Source organism: Chamaea fasciata, unplaced genomic scaffold (assembly GCF_029207755.1).
Source record: "Chamaea fasciata isolate MVZ Bird 193981 ecotype frontalis unplaced genomic scaffold, bChaFas1.0.hap1 SCAF_15, whole genome shotgun sequence".
In the NCBI taxonomy this organism is placed as follows: domain Eukaryota; kingdom Metazoa; phylum Chordata; class Aves; order Passeriformes; family Sylviidae; genus Chamaea; species Chamaea fasciata.
The window spans coordinates 15,746,887-15,762,838 of record NW_027094100.1 but is presented as its reverse complement, the minus strand read 5'-3'; the positions used below and the strand labels follow the sequence as shown (position 1 = coordinate 15,762,838).

General features: G+C 44.1%; 1 protein-coding gene across 9 annotated transcripts in view; it reads right to left on the bottom strand.

The window, feature by feature from the left end:
• ANKHD1 (ankyrin repeat and KH domain containing 1) overlaps positions 1 to 15,952 on the bottom strand; it is a 99,370-nt gene that overhangs the window by 12,485 nt on the left and 70,933 nt on the right. For all 9 annotated transcript variants that reach the window (XM_066197559.1, XM_066197560.1, XM_066197561.1 and 6 more), the window contains 14 exons: positions 15,104 to 15,249; positions 13,462 to 13,604; positions 12,467 to 12,680; positions 11,070 to 11,245; positions 10,115 to 10,277; positions 8,917 to 9,012; positions 8,504 to 8,620; positions 7,340 to 7,514; positions 6,567 to 7,020; positions 6,060 to 6,137; positions 5,143 to 5,289; positions 3,637 to 3,747; positions 2,023 to 2,172; positions 103 to 1,718 (listed from right to left, as the gene is read on the bottom strand). In XM_066197559.1, coding sequence (XP_066053656.1) covers positions 103 to 1,718; positions 2,023 to 2,172; positions 3,637 to 3,747; positions 5,143 to 5,289; positions 6,060 to 6,137; positions 6,567 to 7,020; positions 7,340 to 7,514; positions 8,504 to 8,620; positions 8,917 to 9,012; positions 10,115 to 10,277; positions 11,070 to 11,245; positions 12,467 to 12,680; positions 13,462 to 13,604; positions 15,104 to 15,249 — 3,786 coding nt within the window. The remainder of the gene's footprint in view (positions 1 to 102; positions 1,719 to 2,022; positions 2,173 to 3,636; positions 3,748 to 5,142; positions 5,290 to 6,059; positions 6,138 to 6,566; positions 7,021 to 7,339; positions 7,515 to 8,503; positions 8,621 to 8,916; positions 9,013 to 10,114; positions 10,278 to 11,069; positions 11,246 to 12,466; positions 12,681 to 13,461; positions 13,605 to 15,103; positions 15,250 to 15,952) is intronic.

Below are 15,952 nucleotides of genomic sequence, written 5' to 3'. Positions count from 1 at the left end.
TTCTCCAACTGTCATCTGTAGACTACTTCTCCATCAGTACGATGATTGAAGTGCAATGGCTGAAGAAATAATTTTGTCCAGAACATGATCTTAATGACTTACCTACAGGACTAGTTGAGACCCGTTGGGAAGGTGGCCTAAAACCAGGAGCCTTGGAGTTGTCGGGATGGACGTTTTCCACATGTCCTAGCACAGAGTTATTCAGAAAGGTAGACTGAACAGTGAAAGATGGGTCAGCTGCTGCTCGGGTAGAGAGTGGACAGTCTCCCCATGCTTGGTTAGCTGGCACCTGGTTGCTATCAAAAAGACTACTAAAGTGATTGAAGAGCGTTGCTGGCCCAAAGGCAGGAGGCAATGATTTGTTTGCTGGGTTAATGTGCATCTGAGAACCGTTCATAACGTTCATGGCTGACGAAAGCTGCACTGCAGCAGGTGGACCTTGAGAAGGTGTTAAAGGAACTTGATTCGTAACAAAAATAGACTGAGGATCTTGATGGAGGTTTGCATTTGGTACCACTGAATAGAAAGAACCTCTGGACTGCATCCTGTGAGTAACTCGAGGTGCTGGTACAGCTACTTGAGGTAAGTTACTGTTGTCCTGATTATCTGCAACAACCGACCTGGGCGACGCTAAGCTTAAAGGAGCAGTTTCTGAGCTGGATGAAAAAGGCATCGACATGGAAGGGCTGATCTCGGCCATGCTGGTTGGCAGTATTTCATCTTGGGCGCTGCTGAGCGGGGCGGGGCTGCTCGCCGGGCGCGTTTCGGTGCCCCCTGAGCTGCTGCTGGCTGACACGCTGCAACTGCTTGCGACTGAAGCCGGTGGGCACGCGCTCGTGGGCGGCTGCTCGGGGGTCGACACCTTCTCCTTGGGTGCGGAGACAGCCGAGAACGAGTCCGCTTTCAGGGCAGAATGCTGCGCTTGCGGAGCAGGAGACGGCAGAAACGCCGTGGGCACTTGCCCGTTGTTTGGGGGGGCAGAGGAAGCTGAGGGCAGAGTGCTACAGGTGCTCGTCACAGTCGAGATGGCTGTTGCTGCAGCGCTCGTCTTGGGGACACAGGCAAAGAGCTGCTTCCTGACCGAGGAGGGAGTCCGGTTACTGGTCACACACAGAGGCTGGGTGGAAGCAGCTGCAGACGAGGCGGTAACGGGACAACTGGACGTAGCTAACCCAGGAGACTCCGTCTGCAGAACGTTTCCATTCTGACTACCTACACGACTCGAGCTATTATGCTTTGGAGAGCTGTTCGTGCTGCCAGGGTTAACTGGTCTCACTGGGAATGGTCCCCAAGTGTTCGGTGAAGGTGAAAAGGTTCCTCCAAATTGGGCCATAGGTAAGCGAGGGTGCCGGATCTGTTGCATAGTTTGGGCAGCCAGCAAGGCAAAATGAGGGTGAGAATAAGCGAGAGGAAGAGACACTGGAAAAGATGAGCGCACGTTCGCTGGGACATTCTTGTTTAGTTTGTTAGGAGGCTGGAAAGTAGATAGTGTTGATGACTGCGATGTGACCAGGGGCGGTGCTCCGAGAGGAAACGAGTTCTTGTTGGAAGCAGTCGCAGTGCTGACTCCGGATGAAAAGTTTGCGTGGATTGATTTGGAACTCGAAGCAGGTGTTCTTATATGAGTTTTGGGAATCAAGTCTTCCAGTTCCTTGGCAGGATCTTGAATAAGGGCATTGATGAGTTGCACTGCGTATCGCGTGGACTCTGTACCACCCCTAGATTAAACACAAACAGATTTATCTTTTGCAAAAGGAAACCCTGCTTTGCGCAATGTTCAGTAGCTTCAATCTTATACTGCTCTGTAAGTCTATTGTAAGTTTACTGAAGGAAGTTATTGCTTGACCTCTGTGTATCTTAAGGATTATCTTTGAAGTTGACTGTCAGCGTATCTTGGCAGCAGGTATGTATGTTCTATTCTAGAACAAAGAAGCTAAATAGATCCTGCCTTAGAAAGCAAATAAACTTTTCAATAAATGACACTGTGGACTAACTCAAGACTTTCATTTTGAGATACTGTACCTTATAGTGATCATTCTCTCTCCATTCTTATCTTTTTGCTTATCCACATCAATGTGGGCACCAGTGACATCTTGAATTGCTGTGATGTTGCACCCACCTCTTCCCATTATTCTAGATACGACAGAAGCTGGGACTGATAATTTCTTTGACCTATATCACAAAGATCAGAAATCTGTGAAATGCATTCAAACACAGACAAAAACCCTCTGTTATCTGACAATGGTTGAAGTAATATTCTTAAGGGCAGTAAGTGGTTTTCTCCTGATCCTTTCTTCACCCTTTGGAGCCTCCCTCAAAGTCCCCCACTCAAATTACTCACCATCCTCAGTACCTGACAAGGATTCTCCAGTAGCATTTACTCCACCACTATTGTAAGACATATATAAGCCTCACACTACATCAGAACCCCTTTTGGATTTTATCTTATCTTGAGTACCTCTCCAAAGCAAGACAAATCCTTAGCTTATCAACCTGAATGTACACAAGCAGCACTGCTTCAACTATAAAAGCCTATGGCTTAACTACTGTGACTGTTTATGGAGAAGGTGATTTTCCAGTGATCAGCTTTGTAACACCACCTGCATCCACAACGTTTTAGTATCCACCTCTTTCAGACCTCAAGATCTGAAAGTTCAGTGCCACCATTAACAATGGTGGGTGAAGGTGTGCAGTGCTGTGATTTAGGGAGCTGCTGGAAGCCCCTGTGATGGCAGCCTGGACGTGCAGAAGCAGGCCACAATGCTGTCACCATAGTCAGGCAGTTCAGGGTTTTCCTGATTCTCAAGGTACTGGTGGGTCAGAGCAAGCGCACAGTATTGGGAAGTGTCTGAACACAAGCTCTGCTTGCACACAGACCTCAGCTGAGGTCTCTGGGCCACCACTGTGCTGAGACTCTAAGGTGTGTCAGACCTCTTGCACCCATAAGCTGCTTTCAGGCTTGCTATTGATGTGCACTGGCTCGATGCTGAACAATCAGAGGGGATTCAAAAGAGTTTCAGAACTCACAGCAGTCACAGGTCCCAGCACCCTGTGGAAAAGCTGCCAGCTTCACCTAGCTATTCCAGTCCTGGAAACTTGTAAGTAACTTGATTCTCAGGGAATTGTTTGTCACTTAACAGGACTTAGAGGAAACCTATTTAATTTTAAACATCTAAACACATGGAAATGTTCTAAAGCAACACCTCATGTTGCCAAGGTGTTTTTTCTTTCCGCCATTCCTGCCAGGACAGCACACCACAACCCCTCCCATCCCCAGAACCCTCAGTGCATCCACCCAGCTCTATCCCAAGGCTGCTTAATGCTTTGGGTTTTCTTCCCCACCTCCATTTCCAAGGCTCCCCTCTCAAGACAGACATCACAGTTACTCCCTCCCCAAACCAGAGTTTCAAGAACACCTGTATTGCACACAGGGCTCCTGACTGCACCTTGGTCTGCTTCCACCCCAGCCCACTGGGGACCTCTGGCAACCACTCAAGGAGGCATTTCTCTTCCAGGAGAGCCCACCCCAGTGCCCAGTCCCCTCCCACTCAGCATCCACAGCCATTCCCCTCCCTCCCTCCCTCCCTCCCTCCCTCGGCTGATGGTTTTGATCTAGAGAAGTGTCCCGAGAAGTACCTTTTTGCTCCGGAACAGCAGCGCCCTCCTCTCTGCAGCTGAAATTGCTCAATTGGTGTTGGCTGCAGAGTGTTGCTGGGGGGAGGGTCTTTCAAAACTCTGCCCACTTGCCTGTCAGGGGCAGAAGGGATGTTTACATTGGTTACTTAGACAGACATCCCTTCTAGCTGGGGGTCACTCACAGGGAGAGGTAAGAAGAATTCTTGTTGAGAGCAGGAAAGATTTTAGCAGAGGCAGCTCCTGGGCACTGCACCCACACGTGTACAGTCACCAACAAGGCTCTTTGGCAGGACACGTTTCCATCAGTCAGGGCACAGCAAACATCACGTGCAAAACATTGAATGCAACATTCCTGATGGCATTCCTCAGGAAAGAGGCAGGTTCTGGATGCATGTCCTGAACACTGCCAAGGCCCACACAAGAGCACCCACGTGAACTTTGGGGCTGAGCCAGAGACTCGAAAGCCCCAGGAGAGCAGGAGCAGCCCCGGTCAGAGGGGCTCAGGGCTGTCTGAGGGGTTCCTGCCTGCACCACTCCCCAGGTGGGGCCAGGCTGCCACCACACACCCAGCAAGGCCGCGTCACTTTGGAGAGCCCCATTGGTAACCACATCAAAAGGCAGAGATCAAACCAACTCTAAGACTTCAAAAACATAAATTGTCATATTAAACTGCCTTTTTAACCTTTATTAAGAACACTCTGTGGCTTCCACTAAACCAAATGCACTAAGCCCTCCGTACAATTATCTTCTTTGCACATAGCCTAAAATTCTATCTAGTCATTGCCACAGCAAAACACAAAAGCAGAAGGGTTTCCTAAGTGCACCCAAAGCATCTGACACCGGTATGTTCATGCTGTGTTCCTTTTTGATAAAGGGAACAAAAAAAAGCAAAGCCAGACAATCATTCTAGTTCCAAGCAGTAGACAACATAAAGGTTACAGAAGAGATACTGGGCTGTTAATGGCCATACAGTAAAACCCAGTACATTTTCAAAGGAAAAGATTGCTTAACAGCAAAACTTTAAATCTCACTGTATCTCTAAGCACTCACTGGCAGGTAACGCAGTTTTCCACTGAATCAGTGATCAAGGTCACTGCCCAAAGTACAATGAATTTTGGCCTTGAAGGGATCATTTGCCTCTCTTCTGCTCACATCCATTCTGCCTTTAGTTCATGAGCAATCATCTGCTGTAGAGCTTTTCACTGCCCTCTGCTCCCTTCCCCTTTTATCTTGTCCTCATATCCTTTACTCCACTAAAGTCACAGGTTTCTTTTATTTTCTCATGCCAAACACAATATTTATGTCATGTTCACATTAAGTTAGTAAGGAGTTCCTACAAATTAGGCCTGCAGTTGATTTTCTCAGCACTGCAAGAAGAAGTGGGGTAGATTTTCCTGTAAGTCAATTCTCAAATTATCTAATCTTGCTGGACATTCTGTATTTGAGAATAATTTACAAGCTAAAAAGCTCACAGACAGTTTTAAAATATAGTATTGAAGTCTTTACCTTCTAACCACTTCTTTCCAGCCTTCTTCTCTCTTCTGGCCTCTTTTTGGACTGGTCAGATTCAGCTTTACATTTGGAGAGGTCAGAGGCAGGGAGACAGCCTTATAAGTAGTCGACAAAGAATTCGAATGACCTTCACCCTCAAGTCTGGGAACAGAAATGCGTTGATTACAAATTACAGAATAAAATGACAGCATACAGTTTACATTCCTGCAGCTTAAAACTAGTTTAAAACAGCATAAACTGTTTCCAGAAAAACCACCTCTAACAAGGAGTCAGAAGGAGGCATTTAGCTTGTCCTGCTGCAGTGCACTGCACAGGGCCCCAAGGCTCTTGCCGCAAACCTTGGATAAAAGGTCCAAGGCAGAAACAATCTATGTCTGAAGAACAGAACAGAGACAATTTCCAATTTTTAACACTCCTTAATGGGAGCCCCAAACACCCTCTAACCACACGGGTTGATGAATCTACTCATTCTGCATCTCACTTGAATCTGGAGAAAAATAGGAAAAAGAAAAATACCCTCTCCTACTACTCCCAGACACATGTCTCAATCAGTCTGACAACAGCCTGTCTCCAGCCTGTCTCACTGCCCTTCCTGATGCCACAGTGTCTGTGCTCTTATTGAAGCTGGCCTCGCTGTCAGCCCAGTGTCCTGCAGATCAACCCCCCTGCCCTCTCCCCTCCCTTAGTGCAGAAAATGGAAAGAGAAAACAAAACTATGAGGGATCAGACTTGTATTACTTAAATGTAAAAAAGACTACAGACCCACAAGGGATCTAAGCTTTCTGATGCAGACCAATGACCTCTTCAGAAAGTGGTGTTGTGAAAGTTATCAGCACATTCCCAGGCAGCTGAATGACCTTTTGACCATTCATGTGGCCCCTGTATGCTCCCTGAATTCTTCTGACTCTCACCTCTGGCTTGACAAGGTTATATCAAACTGGCCATCAACCTGGCAGGTGAAATGCTCGGGGTCATCAGCTTCTTCTCTCCTTAAAATAAAGAGATTGCAAGTCAAACGAGTTAATGATGAAACCATAAAACAATCAAAAGGTAACAAAACCACTTCTGTATGTGGATGATAAGTAAGGCTGGCACTTCCTTATTAAATTCCCAGCATATTCAAAGATCAATTCTATCAAAACAAACAATGCAATGTGGATGCTTAAACAGTGCAGAGAGAAAAGGCCACTTTGCTCAAGTAGTATTAAAAACTAGACAACAATGCCAAAAAGTCTTGCTCTTACAAGATTTAAAGAGGTTTGTGTTCAACAAACTTAACACAGCTATGCAAACAAAGCAGCCTCAGTCTGTCTAGGCTCTGGGAACGTACAGTTGGTGTAGAGCTCAAGCTACAGAAAATTAACACTGGCATGGGTGGAACCTTGTGAAACAACAAGGAAGGAGCAGAGCAGTCTCACCTCGTTGGTGTTTTGGAAGCCGAGGTGCTGTTTTTTTCTTCCTGAGAGGGGATGAGCAGTGAGGCATAGCGCCGCTCTGAGGAGTTTGTGTCCATGGTGAAGTTCAGCTCTTGGCTTTTCCCTCCACTGCTGCTTTCACTATTGCAATCTGTGCTGTCCAAGTTATCTGAGTCGCTGTTCCCACTCGCACCACCACCTCTTGGCTCTCCATTTATTTTATTTTTATCTGCTTTTTGCTGTGCTAGAGATATATGCTGATCTGGCAAAATTATCTGCATATTCTGAGGAGTCTCTTTCGTTTTATTTTTCTTATTTTTTCTATTTGTGCTGGGGGTAGTCACCACATTAGCTCTCTTCTTCCCAAAGGCATTTGTGAAGGTAGTTGAAGTTGCAGAAATTCCAATTGTAGTTGTAGTAGTTGCACTTGGAGGCTCTATAGGAACTTCTTGCTCCACTGAAAGAAAAGTAGTTAATATACAGTCAGAACCCACAGAACAGAGAAATCAGTGCCCTCACTGAATACACTACACCGGAGTTATGTTCCTTGCTGAGCTGTCAGACTAGCACCAAAGTCAGCTGTAAATCCTCCAAGAGTGAAAGACTTTTGTGAACAAAGGAGAGGGTGAAAAAATGAGCAAAGGAGTTTTGCCAGACAGCGGCCATGCAACACTTTCAAATATGAGAGACCAGCTTTCAAACAGATTCCTTTACCTTGATGGTTAGAAGGTGGCACCCCCACAACAACATTGTTCATAGCAACACTTGTTCTTTACCTTCATCATCATTTTCCTCTTCATCGTCATCTTCTTGCAGCTCCAGATTTTCCTTAGGCTTGTTTTCTTCATCTTCTTCTTGTTTTCTTTTTTGTTCCTCTTTCTTTTTCTTTCTCTTTTCCTTTCTTTTCTCCCTTTTGGCTGCAAGAGCTTGTTTTCTGCTCTCCTCTCTTGACTATATAGGAGAAAAGAATCCATATTTAAACATTTTCACACAGACTAAATTACACTTATAATTGAGATCTTCCCTAGAAATCTGGGGGGAAGGAGAAAGGAGAGAATACAATGAACTACAATGACTTTGGCACATACTGAATCATTACACAGAAACTGGACAGACCTTATGCAACAACAGGACTAGCTGGTCCCAAAACTTCAAAGGAATGATAATAAAGTAATAACCAAAACAGAAGTATTAAAAAAAATACAGTTTTACTGGAAGACCAGAAAAATATCTCATCCTCTCAGTTCTTTCTCAATCATTTAATAAACTCAGTGATATTTTTGGTGTGACGTTCACATCTTTGATTCAAAAGCCAGTACTTAATGGCTCTAATTTTAATCAGTTTTGGGGTTTTTTTTCATATATGGAATCAGTCATCTGCTGCACTGTTTGTGCACATCAACTGATGTGTGCTTAACAAGCCCACAACCTGGAAAATTTAATAAACAAACGTGGAACTTGTCAAAAACTGTAAGATCCTCCATTAGAAGAGCCCACTCAAGAGTGTGTTACTCTAGAACAATTTACAGTATTCTCAGCAAAGAGAGAAGGGGATTTTCTCCACTATCTGCTCAACTGCCCTGAGCAGAAGTCCATAAAATGCTTTTGGACTATGATTTACACCCACAGAAACACACCATGAAACTGGAGACCTCCCTTACTCACGTATCCTCTGTGCTGAGGTGATCCCAGAGAGCTGCTGCCTAAGGAACTATTGGTAGGTCCAAGCTTTTCTAAAAAGGACAGTGGAGTGGCTGAAGCAGAAGTCAGTTCTAATTTGCCACCCTCAGTATGTGCCTGACTTGTATGATACATTAGGGGAAGGAACACAGTCAGAGCATGAAGACTGACTGCCCCAAGAAGCACCAAAGGAAATGCAGCCTAGAGATTCATACACAGTTCAAACTTTGTTACACGACAGCAATTATCTATCTACTCACTTTCTCCAGGTCTAGCTCCTTCAGCAGTATAGTTGCATTTTTATTGGCTTCTGCAGCCTGCTGGTCTTTAGCTTTCACAATTGTCTCCACACACTGGTGACACTTTTTCAACAGGTCCTGAAATGCAAACTTGTCTTACTACCACCATAATAAAGAACAACTGAGGAGTGAGGTTTGCTCTACAAACATGAGATCAGCTCCCCTGTGTTAATAAACATATAAACTATTTCACAGAATAGCATCAAATGCTGATATACTTTTTAAGTGCTGTATTAAAAAGGAGACATAAACAAATCTCCAAATCAGACTCATGTGAGCAAACACGTACATTCAGTTTTTGAATACTTAAGAATTTCCCATGGGTATTTTTGTGGGAGATTCAGGCCAGGGTCTTGTCCCCAAGTCTGACCCACCTTGTCCGTGATGGTCGCTATGTAGCGCATGCACTCGATGTCTGAAGGGAACTGGTTAACTTCTTTCACCAGGAACTGAACTACTTTCACATGCCCCTAGAACATCAAAGAAAATTCTAATCTTTTGTATACAATTGTCACCATTCATCATCAAAATACAAGTTTGATATCTCTTAGTTCAATGCAAAACACTGAAAATAAGCAAGAACATTTCTGGTAAGTTGCTGTTTGGGAAGAAGGGCAGTTCCTGCTTGCTCAGTGCTGACAGCACAGCCACTGTTCTGCTTCAAGGTGGCAAAGACAAGCTCTTCCCTAAGTTATTTTTTATTTTAAAATACAAGGACCAGAGGCAGATCTTCATGGTTTTAGTAACAACCAAGAACCCTCTTTAGACACTGTCTGTCACCCAATCCACTCCCTTGCCACTCACTTTTGCCACCCCATGGAGCTGACTTACAGCTTAGCTGTTCAATTACAGGCTAAGTCAGATCAGGAAACTGAGCCACCTGAATGTTATCCTGGCAAGCACATTCCTCTGCTCCTGAGGTACACTGTGTAACCGCACAAAGCACCTATTGCTTCTGAAGTTATGTGGAAGTAAGGCAGTGTCAAAACAGGGGCAAGCTCAGCATTTTTATTTGTCAAAAAAGCTGCACACTTATTTGCTATTTTGTTAAAGGCAAAGCAGCTACAGTTAATAAATTCCTCTGCTTATGCTCCTTGCATCCAACACCACAACTGATGGAATCGTCCCAAAGCAACGTTCTTCCTGCCAAGAAAAAAAGGCAGTGGGTGACAGAAGAGCTGACTACACAGTGTCCCATCACAACAGATCAGGAACACAACGAGAGAAGCACAAAGGAATCAGGACAGCTTACTGCAGACTGCTATTGTGTTCATCTCCAAAGCAGGACTGAAATGAGCAGTACAGACTGCAGAAATATGGAAATCTCAAACAGTCAGAGTTTTTGCACAGTGTACAACTAGAAATGACACAGCTAACATCATTTATGGAAGAAAGTTTTTCAGCTCTCAAAAACTGGATCTTTGTGAAGTACAGTCATTATGACTTTGAAGCAGGTATTTTATCCAAGTAGTGATTTTGCCATGTTATATGTGACTCTTCCAAAACCAAGCATTCAGACTCGAGACCAAACAAGAGGCACTGTTTTGAAAACAGAAGAAGCTGGTCTCCTACCTTGCGAAATGCTGACATAAGAGGGGTAATTTTGCGGTTATCTGCAGCATCCACGTCTGCCCCAGCTTGCACAAGCAGCTGGACCACGTCGTAGTGCCCCCCGTTAGCTGCCAGCCACAGCGGGGTGTTTCCTTTCTTGTTGCGAACATCAATGTGTGCCCCTCTGAAAACACAAACCCAGGAAATGGCATGAGGAAAGGTGGAAGGCAGAGAGCAAGATCACAAAACATCAGAGCAACTGGATATAGAACTTTAATAACTGAAATACAGTGGCAAGATATGAGAAATTCTGTTCCTGAAATTTGCTGTTTCATCTGCAGGGTAGTGACAAGGGGATTATTTAAACCTCCCTGACAGAAATGAACACTCAATTCATGTCACCTATTGCACCAGAGATTATGCAACCAGCAACCTTTAAATTATCAGTGTGGTGACTACCCACAGGACAAAGCAGCTGCTTGAGATTTTAGCAGCACACTGGGTTATGCTTGAAGAGCTCAAGAGCTACTTCCAGGCTTTGCCCCCCAAGTGACAGGGAGGAAATGCTCACATGGGAGTTGCTGGATTCATACACAAATGAGCTGTCCAAACCAGACACTGACTGCCTGCCCCTGGTCCCAGCTGCCTGCTTTGCTTAATTAACACTGCAACAGCGAGATATTCCAGGATAACACTGAAGAGTAGGGAACAGATTTAACATCCTACTTCCAAAGCTTCCCATTCCCTTTGCTCTCAGGTGCACGAGGTAATGTGAACAAGAGCACCCCAGCCATAAAGGAATACAGAACAAATGTGGCGCTAATCACTAGTCATAGCTGCTTTGGGTCGGAAGGGACATGAAAGCTCATCTTGTTCCAACCTCCTTGCCATGGGCAGGGAAGACACCCACGAGATCAGGTTTCTCAGAGCCCCACCCACTCTGGCATTAAACACTTAATGAGAAGAAATGATTTACCGATTAATGAGGAGCTCGCAGAACTTGTAGTGCCCCTTATCTGCTGCAATTGTTAAAGCCGTATCTCTTGAAGAAGGCACAGGTGGGGCATTCACATCTGCTCCTTTATCAAGGAGAACCCTTCCAACCTCTGCATAGCCTCCTGAAGCTGCTTCCATCAGAGGCGTGAGACCAGTCTGTGCAAAGAGAACGAGTTACTCTGTGAAATCTGCACAATACACTTCAGATAAGACATAAATGATTCCTACAAAGGGAAATCAGATTTTTATTTAGCTGCTTATATTTAGTTTAGGAGCCTAACTTCAAGCAGTGTCTTCCTCAAAAAAAGATCCCAAAAACCCAACCAAAAAAATCCCCCAACAACAAAACAAAACACCCACACACAAACCAACCAAACAAAACCAACCCAAAACCCAAACACTCTTGGGCTTTGATTTATACAAACCCAAGCAAACTGTTGACTAAGCACCACCAGATACCTGTCTCAACAGCAAATGCAAAGTTTATAACAAGATCTCTACAACAGAGGTTAGAACAGATTCAAATGAAGACAAAAATGTTTCTACAAAAATACTCAGAAACTGGCTTTATAGCTTTTCTCTAGCCTCCCTTGGCACTGAGACTGATCTGGGCCCAACTTAGTTGCCAGGTCAGACTGTTAAAAAAACTTACACCAGCTGCTAACATGCCCAACTGACCATTTGAGAGCTGGCTTTTATCCATATCCCCTTTTCTCCAGCCACAGTCATTCCAGAAGCAGGCGGGGTAGACAGACACAGCAATTATTTCAGCAGCCTTAGGAGTTACCAAAAATTCCTTTGTGCTGGGGAAATCAGTCTGGCTGTCTACACAAGCTTTAAGCTTGCTTTATGGCAGGAGACACAAAGCTGTCCCAGAGCACCAAAGGATGGGACCTGTGGAGCATTTCAGAGGCACAGAAGGTCACAGTACTGAAGCCACGGGTTCTACAGCAACGTAAAAGCTTTACAAAGTTTGACTGCACTACTTCGGTTGTAGACAAGAAGTCTGTTCTACATGAGAATCACAAGCAACACTATTCTCTTCCTGCCTAGACTTCACTAGCATGTAAAAATATCTGTATCTGTTCTGTTACGGAGTATCACGTCAAGTTTAAACCTGACAAAGTCTAGACAAGAGTCAATCTAAGATTAATTATAAACTCAGAAGGACCAGTCAGCTTGTCCCTAATGCAAAAAATACATCATCACTGATGCTTTTCTATTTTTTAAAAGAAACCACACTTATTTCAGAACATTTAAGTGCTCTGATGTAACAACTCCTCTGAGCCCAGAGAGGCTCAAAGTTACAGGAAAATTTGAAGAAACTTGATGACTCAGAGGCAGTAAGTCATAAGGAAAGGCAAGTCCCCCACTTACCTTTGCCCTGTGCTCGACATTGGCCTTCCTGTCCAGCAGCAGACTGACCACCTCTGCCCGGCCCTGGAAGCAGGCCAGGGTGAGGGCTGTGTTGCGGTTGGTCTCGATTTGGGCGTTAATATCAGAGCCCATGTCAAGCAGCAGCTTCACGGCAGGGACATGGCCATTCATAGCAGCCAACATCAGAGGAGAAATCCCCAGCTTACTGCCAGTCCTACGGGAAAGAAACAAACTGCAGTGCCCACGGCTAAGAAAAGCTCTGGGAAATGTAAGTCTATCCAAGAGCAACGAAATGTTGTAAGTCAGAAAGGAACGTAACCTACACAAAATATAGGCACTGACCTAAAATAGTAGCATTTTTAATTGATTAGGAGAAACCACCAGAGGAACTCTATGCAATAGACAATTGCAATTTATGAACAAGGAAAATACATTTCAGCTGTTAGACATTGGGATGGCCAAAGCAGACATAAGCCTTAAGCTACATCTGACTTTTCAAAGAAAAACATGCTTTTCTAACATAGCTGCAGCTTGAACTTTTTTTCACCTAGTTAAAAGTTCTCTTGCTTTATCCAGTGTTAGAATATATTTAAGTTTTCTTAAAATGAATAAAGAGCAGGCTTAAGAGACACTGCTGTGCAAATTTGCTCCTGTGCCTGAAAAAGACATCTTCAAACACACAGAGCAGCTTGGCTGCTTCCTTGACGTGGTTCTATTGGAAATAGTTTGACTTCCAGACCTCAGAACAGTGTAAAAGGGAAAGAATAGGTTTGCAAACTACAATACCTTAAAATTTAGGTATAAGCCAAATGAAGTTTGTGCTAGTTAAAGGATTTAAAAGCACTAAGATAACAAACACAGAAGATGTCATCAGGGTAAGAAGACTGTTGCAAGGAGGTATGAAAACACCTGACATTTCAACCTGTGCCTCAGGCTGGAGCCAACAGGGAGTGCCTGTGCCACATTGCAGCTCAGCTGGTCACATGGTACATTACCTGGAATTAATTTCTGCCCCAGCATTGAGAAGAATCTTGATGATATTAACGTAGCCACCAGATGCAGCAAGGCTTAACGGCGTGTAATCAGACACATTCCTGTGTTCTTTATTTGCTCCCCGGGCCAACAGCAAATCAACAACCTGAAAAGACAGGACGAGCATTAACAAACATATTGTGGCCTTTGGTATTACCCGGGGAGTAAAAGGATGTTACCACAAACTTTCCAATGTGCTACCAGTTTTCCTTGTCAACAGACAAGATTCCATAGGAAAATCTCCACCCTCTTCTGCTTGACTTTATCTCTGTACAGCCCCCACAGCCCATGACCACAGCAGCTGAGCACTTGTCTGCCAGAAAGATTGTTTTACCTAAATAAAACCGCAAAGCTTTAGTGAAGCTCTTCCTGGGAATCTTTAAAGTTTACTAACAATAGATCTACCCCACTCCCACAATGTCTCACAATACTTGAGCATCTCTTTCAGAAAAATTCATCCCACAACTTGAATTCAAATGACACTTGAGCCAGGTTTGACCATCTGCATTATATGAATATGAATATTGCATGAATGTGATTTTAAAAACCCCAACAAAATCCATGTGGTAAAAAACAGAGTGACTGATGTTAATGGAACCAGGATGAGGAAGGACTCCTCTATCACAAGTTGCTTAAGAGAAATAAAATGGGAGAAAATAGAAACATTTTTATGATGTACTATACTTAAGTGGGCCTCAATTTACTATTAACATAAGCTAGGTGATTTCCCAACACCATTAAAAAAGGCTCTCTTGCTAAGCTAGAAACATAAGAGGTAGATTCTGGCATAAAGAAAAAAAATAAAGAGGAAGAACAGAAGACTTCAGGTGTTCAATATATAATGCTACACGCCATGTTGATCTTGCCTTTTTCTACTAGAAGCACTTTTACTGTTAAAGATCTGAAAATTCAAAAGTAAAATGGAAACTTTCCAATTTTGGCTAAGTATTTTAATCTTTATATTAATTTACTACAGAGCTCTTGGCCATCTCCATGCCACCTTCTAAGGTACTATGCACATGACTAAAATAGGAAGGATTTCACAAATCTTATTTGGACAACACCACACACAAAATCTGACAGAACTCTGAAAAATCCTTAAAACACGGGTACAATGTGTCCTGCATTGCATCTGCATTAATCAGCCCCATTATCACTAACACCATGTACTGCCCACACAAAATCCCAGCTGCTGTCCTTGTGTGCCTGCACCCAGGTTTGTTTCAGGTTTGAGAACAGGGAAAATGGGTAAGGGAAGTGCTCAGTGAATAAAGTTATTCAATAATTATCTGCCTCCCTCACAGAAGTACTTAGCAGGTGAGGATACACTGACTGAAGAAAGACCACAAGTTACCACAAGTGACTATGACCATTAACTAACAAAACTGGGATAGGCAAGGGAGAGAAGAAAAAAAAATCTTAAATTTCTTATTCCTTTCTTGGAAGAGGAAAAAACCTTAAATTAGCTACACTGAAACAGGCGAAAAAACCTTCCAGAAAAAAAAAAAAAAAAAAGATGTATCAACAACACAAGAAACCCAACACTGTACAAAAACCCCCCTGTCTGCAAGTAACAACTCAAGCCCTTTGAGGACAGATCTGTACCTCCTGGCGTCCACCGGAGCATGCCAAGGAAAGCGGAGTATCCTTTGTGCGCTCCGACTGTGCTTCTATATCCCCACCTTTGTCCAGAAGGATTTCCACGACACCAACATGTCCAGCAGTTGCAGCCAGAATCAAAGGTGTAAAACCTATTAACATGAGATTGCATGAGAAAGCAACCTTGAGTTTCTCAAAAGTTTTATTAAGGAGCAGAAATGCACAAATGGGTTGATTCACAATGACTTCTGTTGATCACGTCTCTTCTTCAGACTGGGGGTTTCCTGCTGGATGCCAGTCTCAGAGCCTTTCCCAGCCTCTTCTACCCTGCCACATTTGAGGCTCTGATTCCAGCCAAAGGCTGCTCAAAAGAAACTTAAAGAGTGCTTGCAGTGATCAATTTGGATTAAGTTCTGACCACCTCCTCTCCTCGGAGAAATCACAGCTTTCTGCAGAATTACTGTTAAATTAAGATCCAACCAGTGACCACATCTGCCCTGCATGTGCTGCTGACTGCCAGTGGTCAGTGTGAGCTCTAACACACGTGGCATGGTGGTTTGTTCTCTCAGCTCTAAAAGATGTGAAATTTTGCTGAACTCTGTTCTGGAGAACAGTGATACCCAACCTGACAACTGCCACCACTCAGCTCTGACAGCCAAGATTGGCCGGTTACCCCCATCAGCTCCTCTATCCACCTTGCTGAGGTCATTTGTAGAGGCTGAGTCGTAAGGACAGAAGTGCCTCACGTTTCACAAATCTGCTTAAGACCCCACTCAGGTGCAGACAGAAGCTCACTGGCTTTGTATGACCAGTGTTACTTCCTGAAGTGCAAGAACGCAGTTCACATTTTGAAAT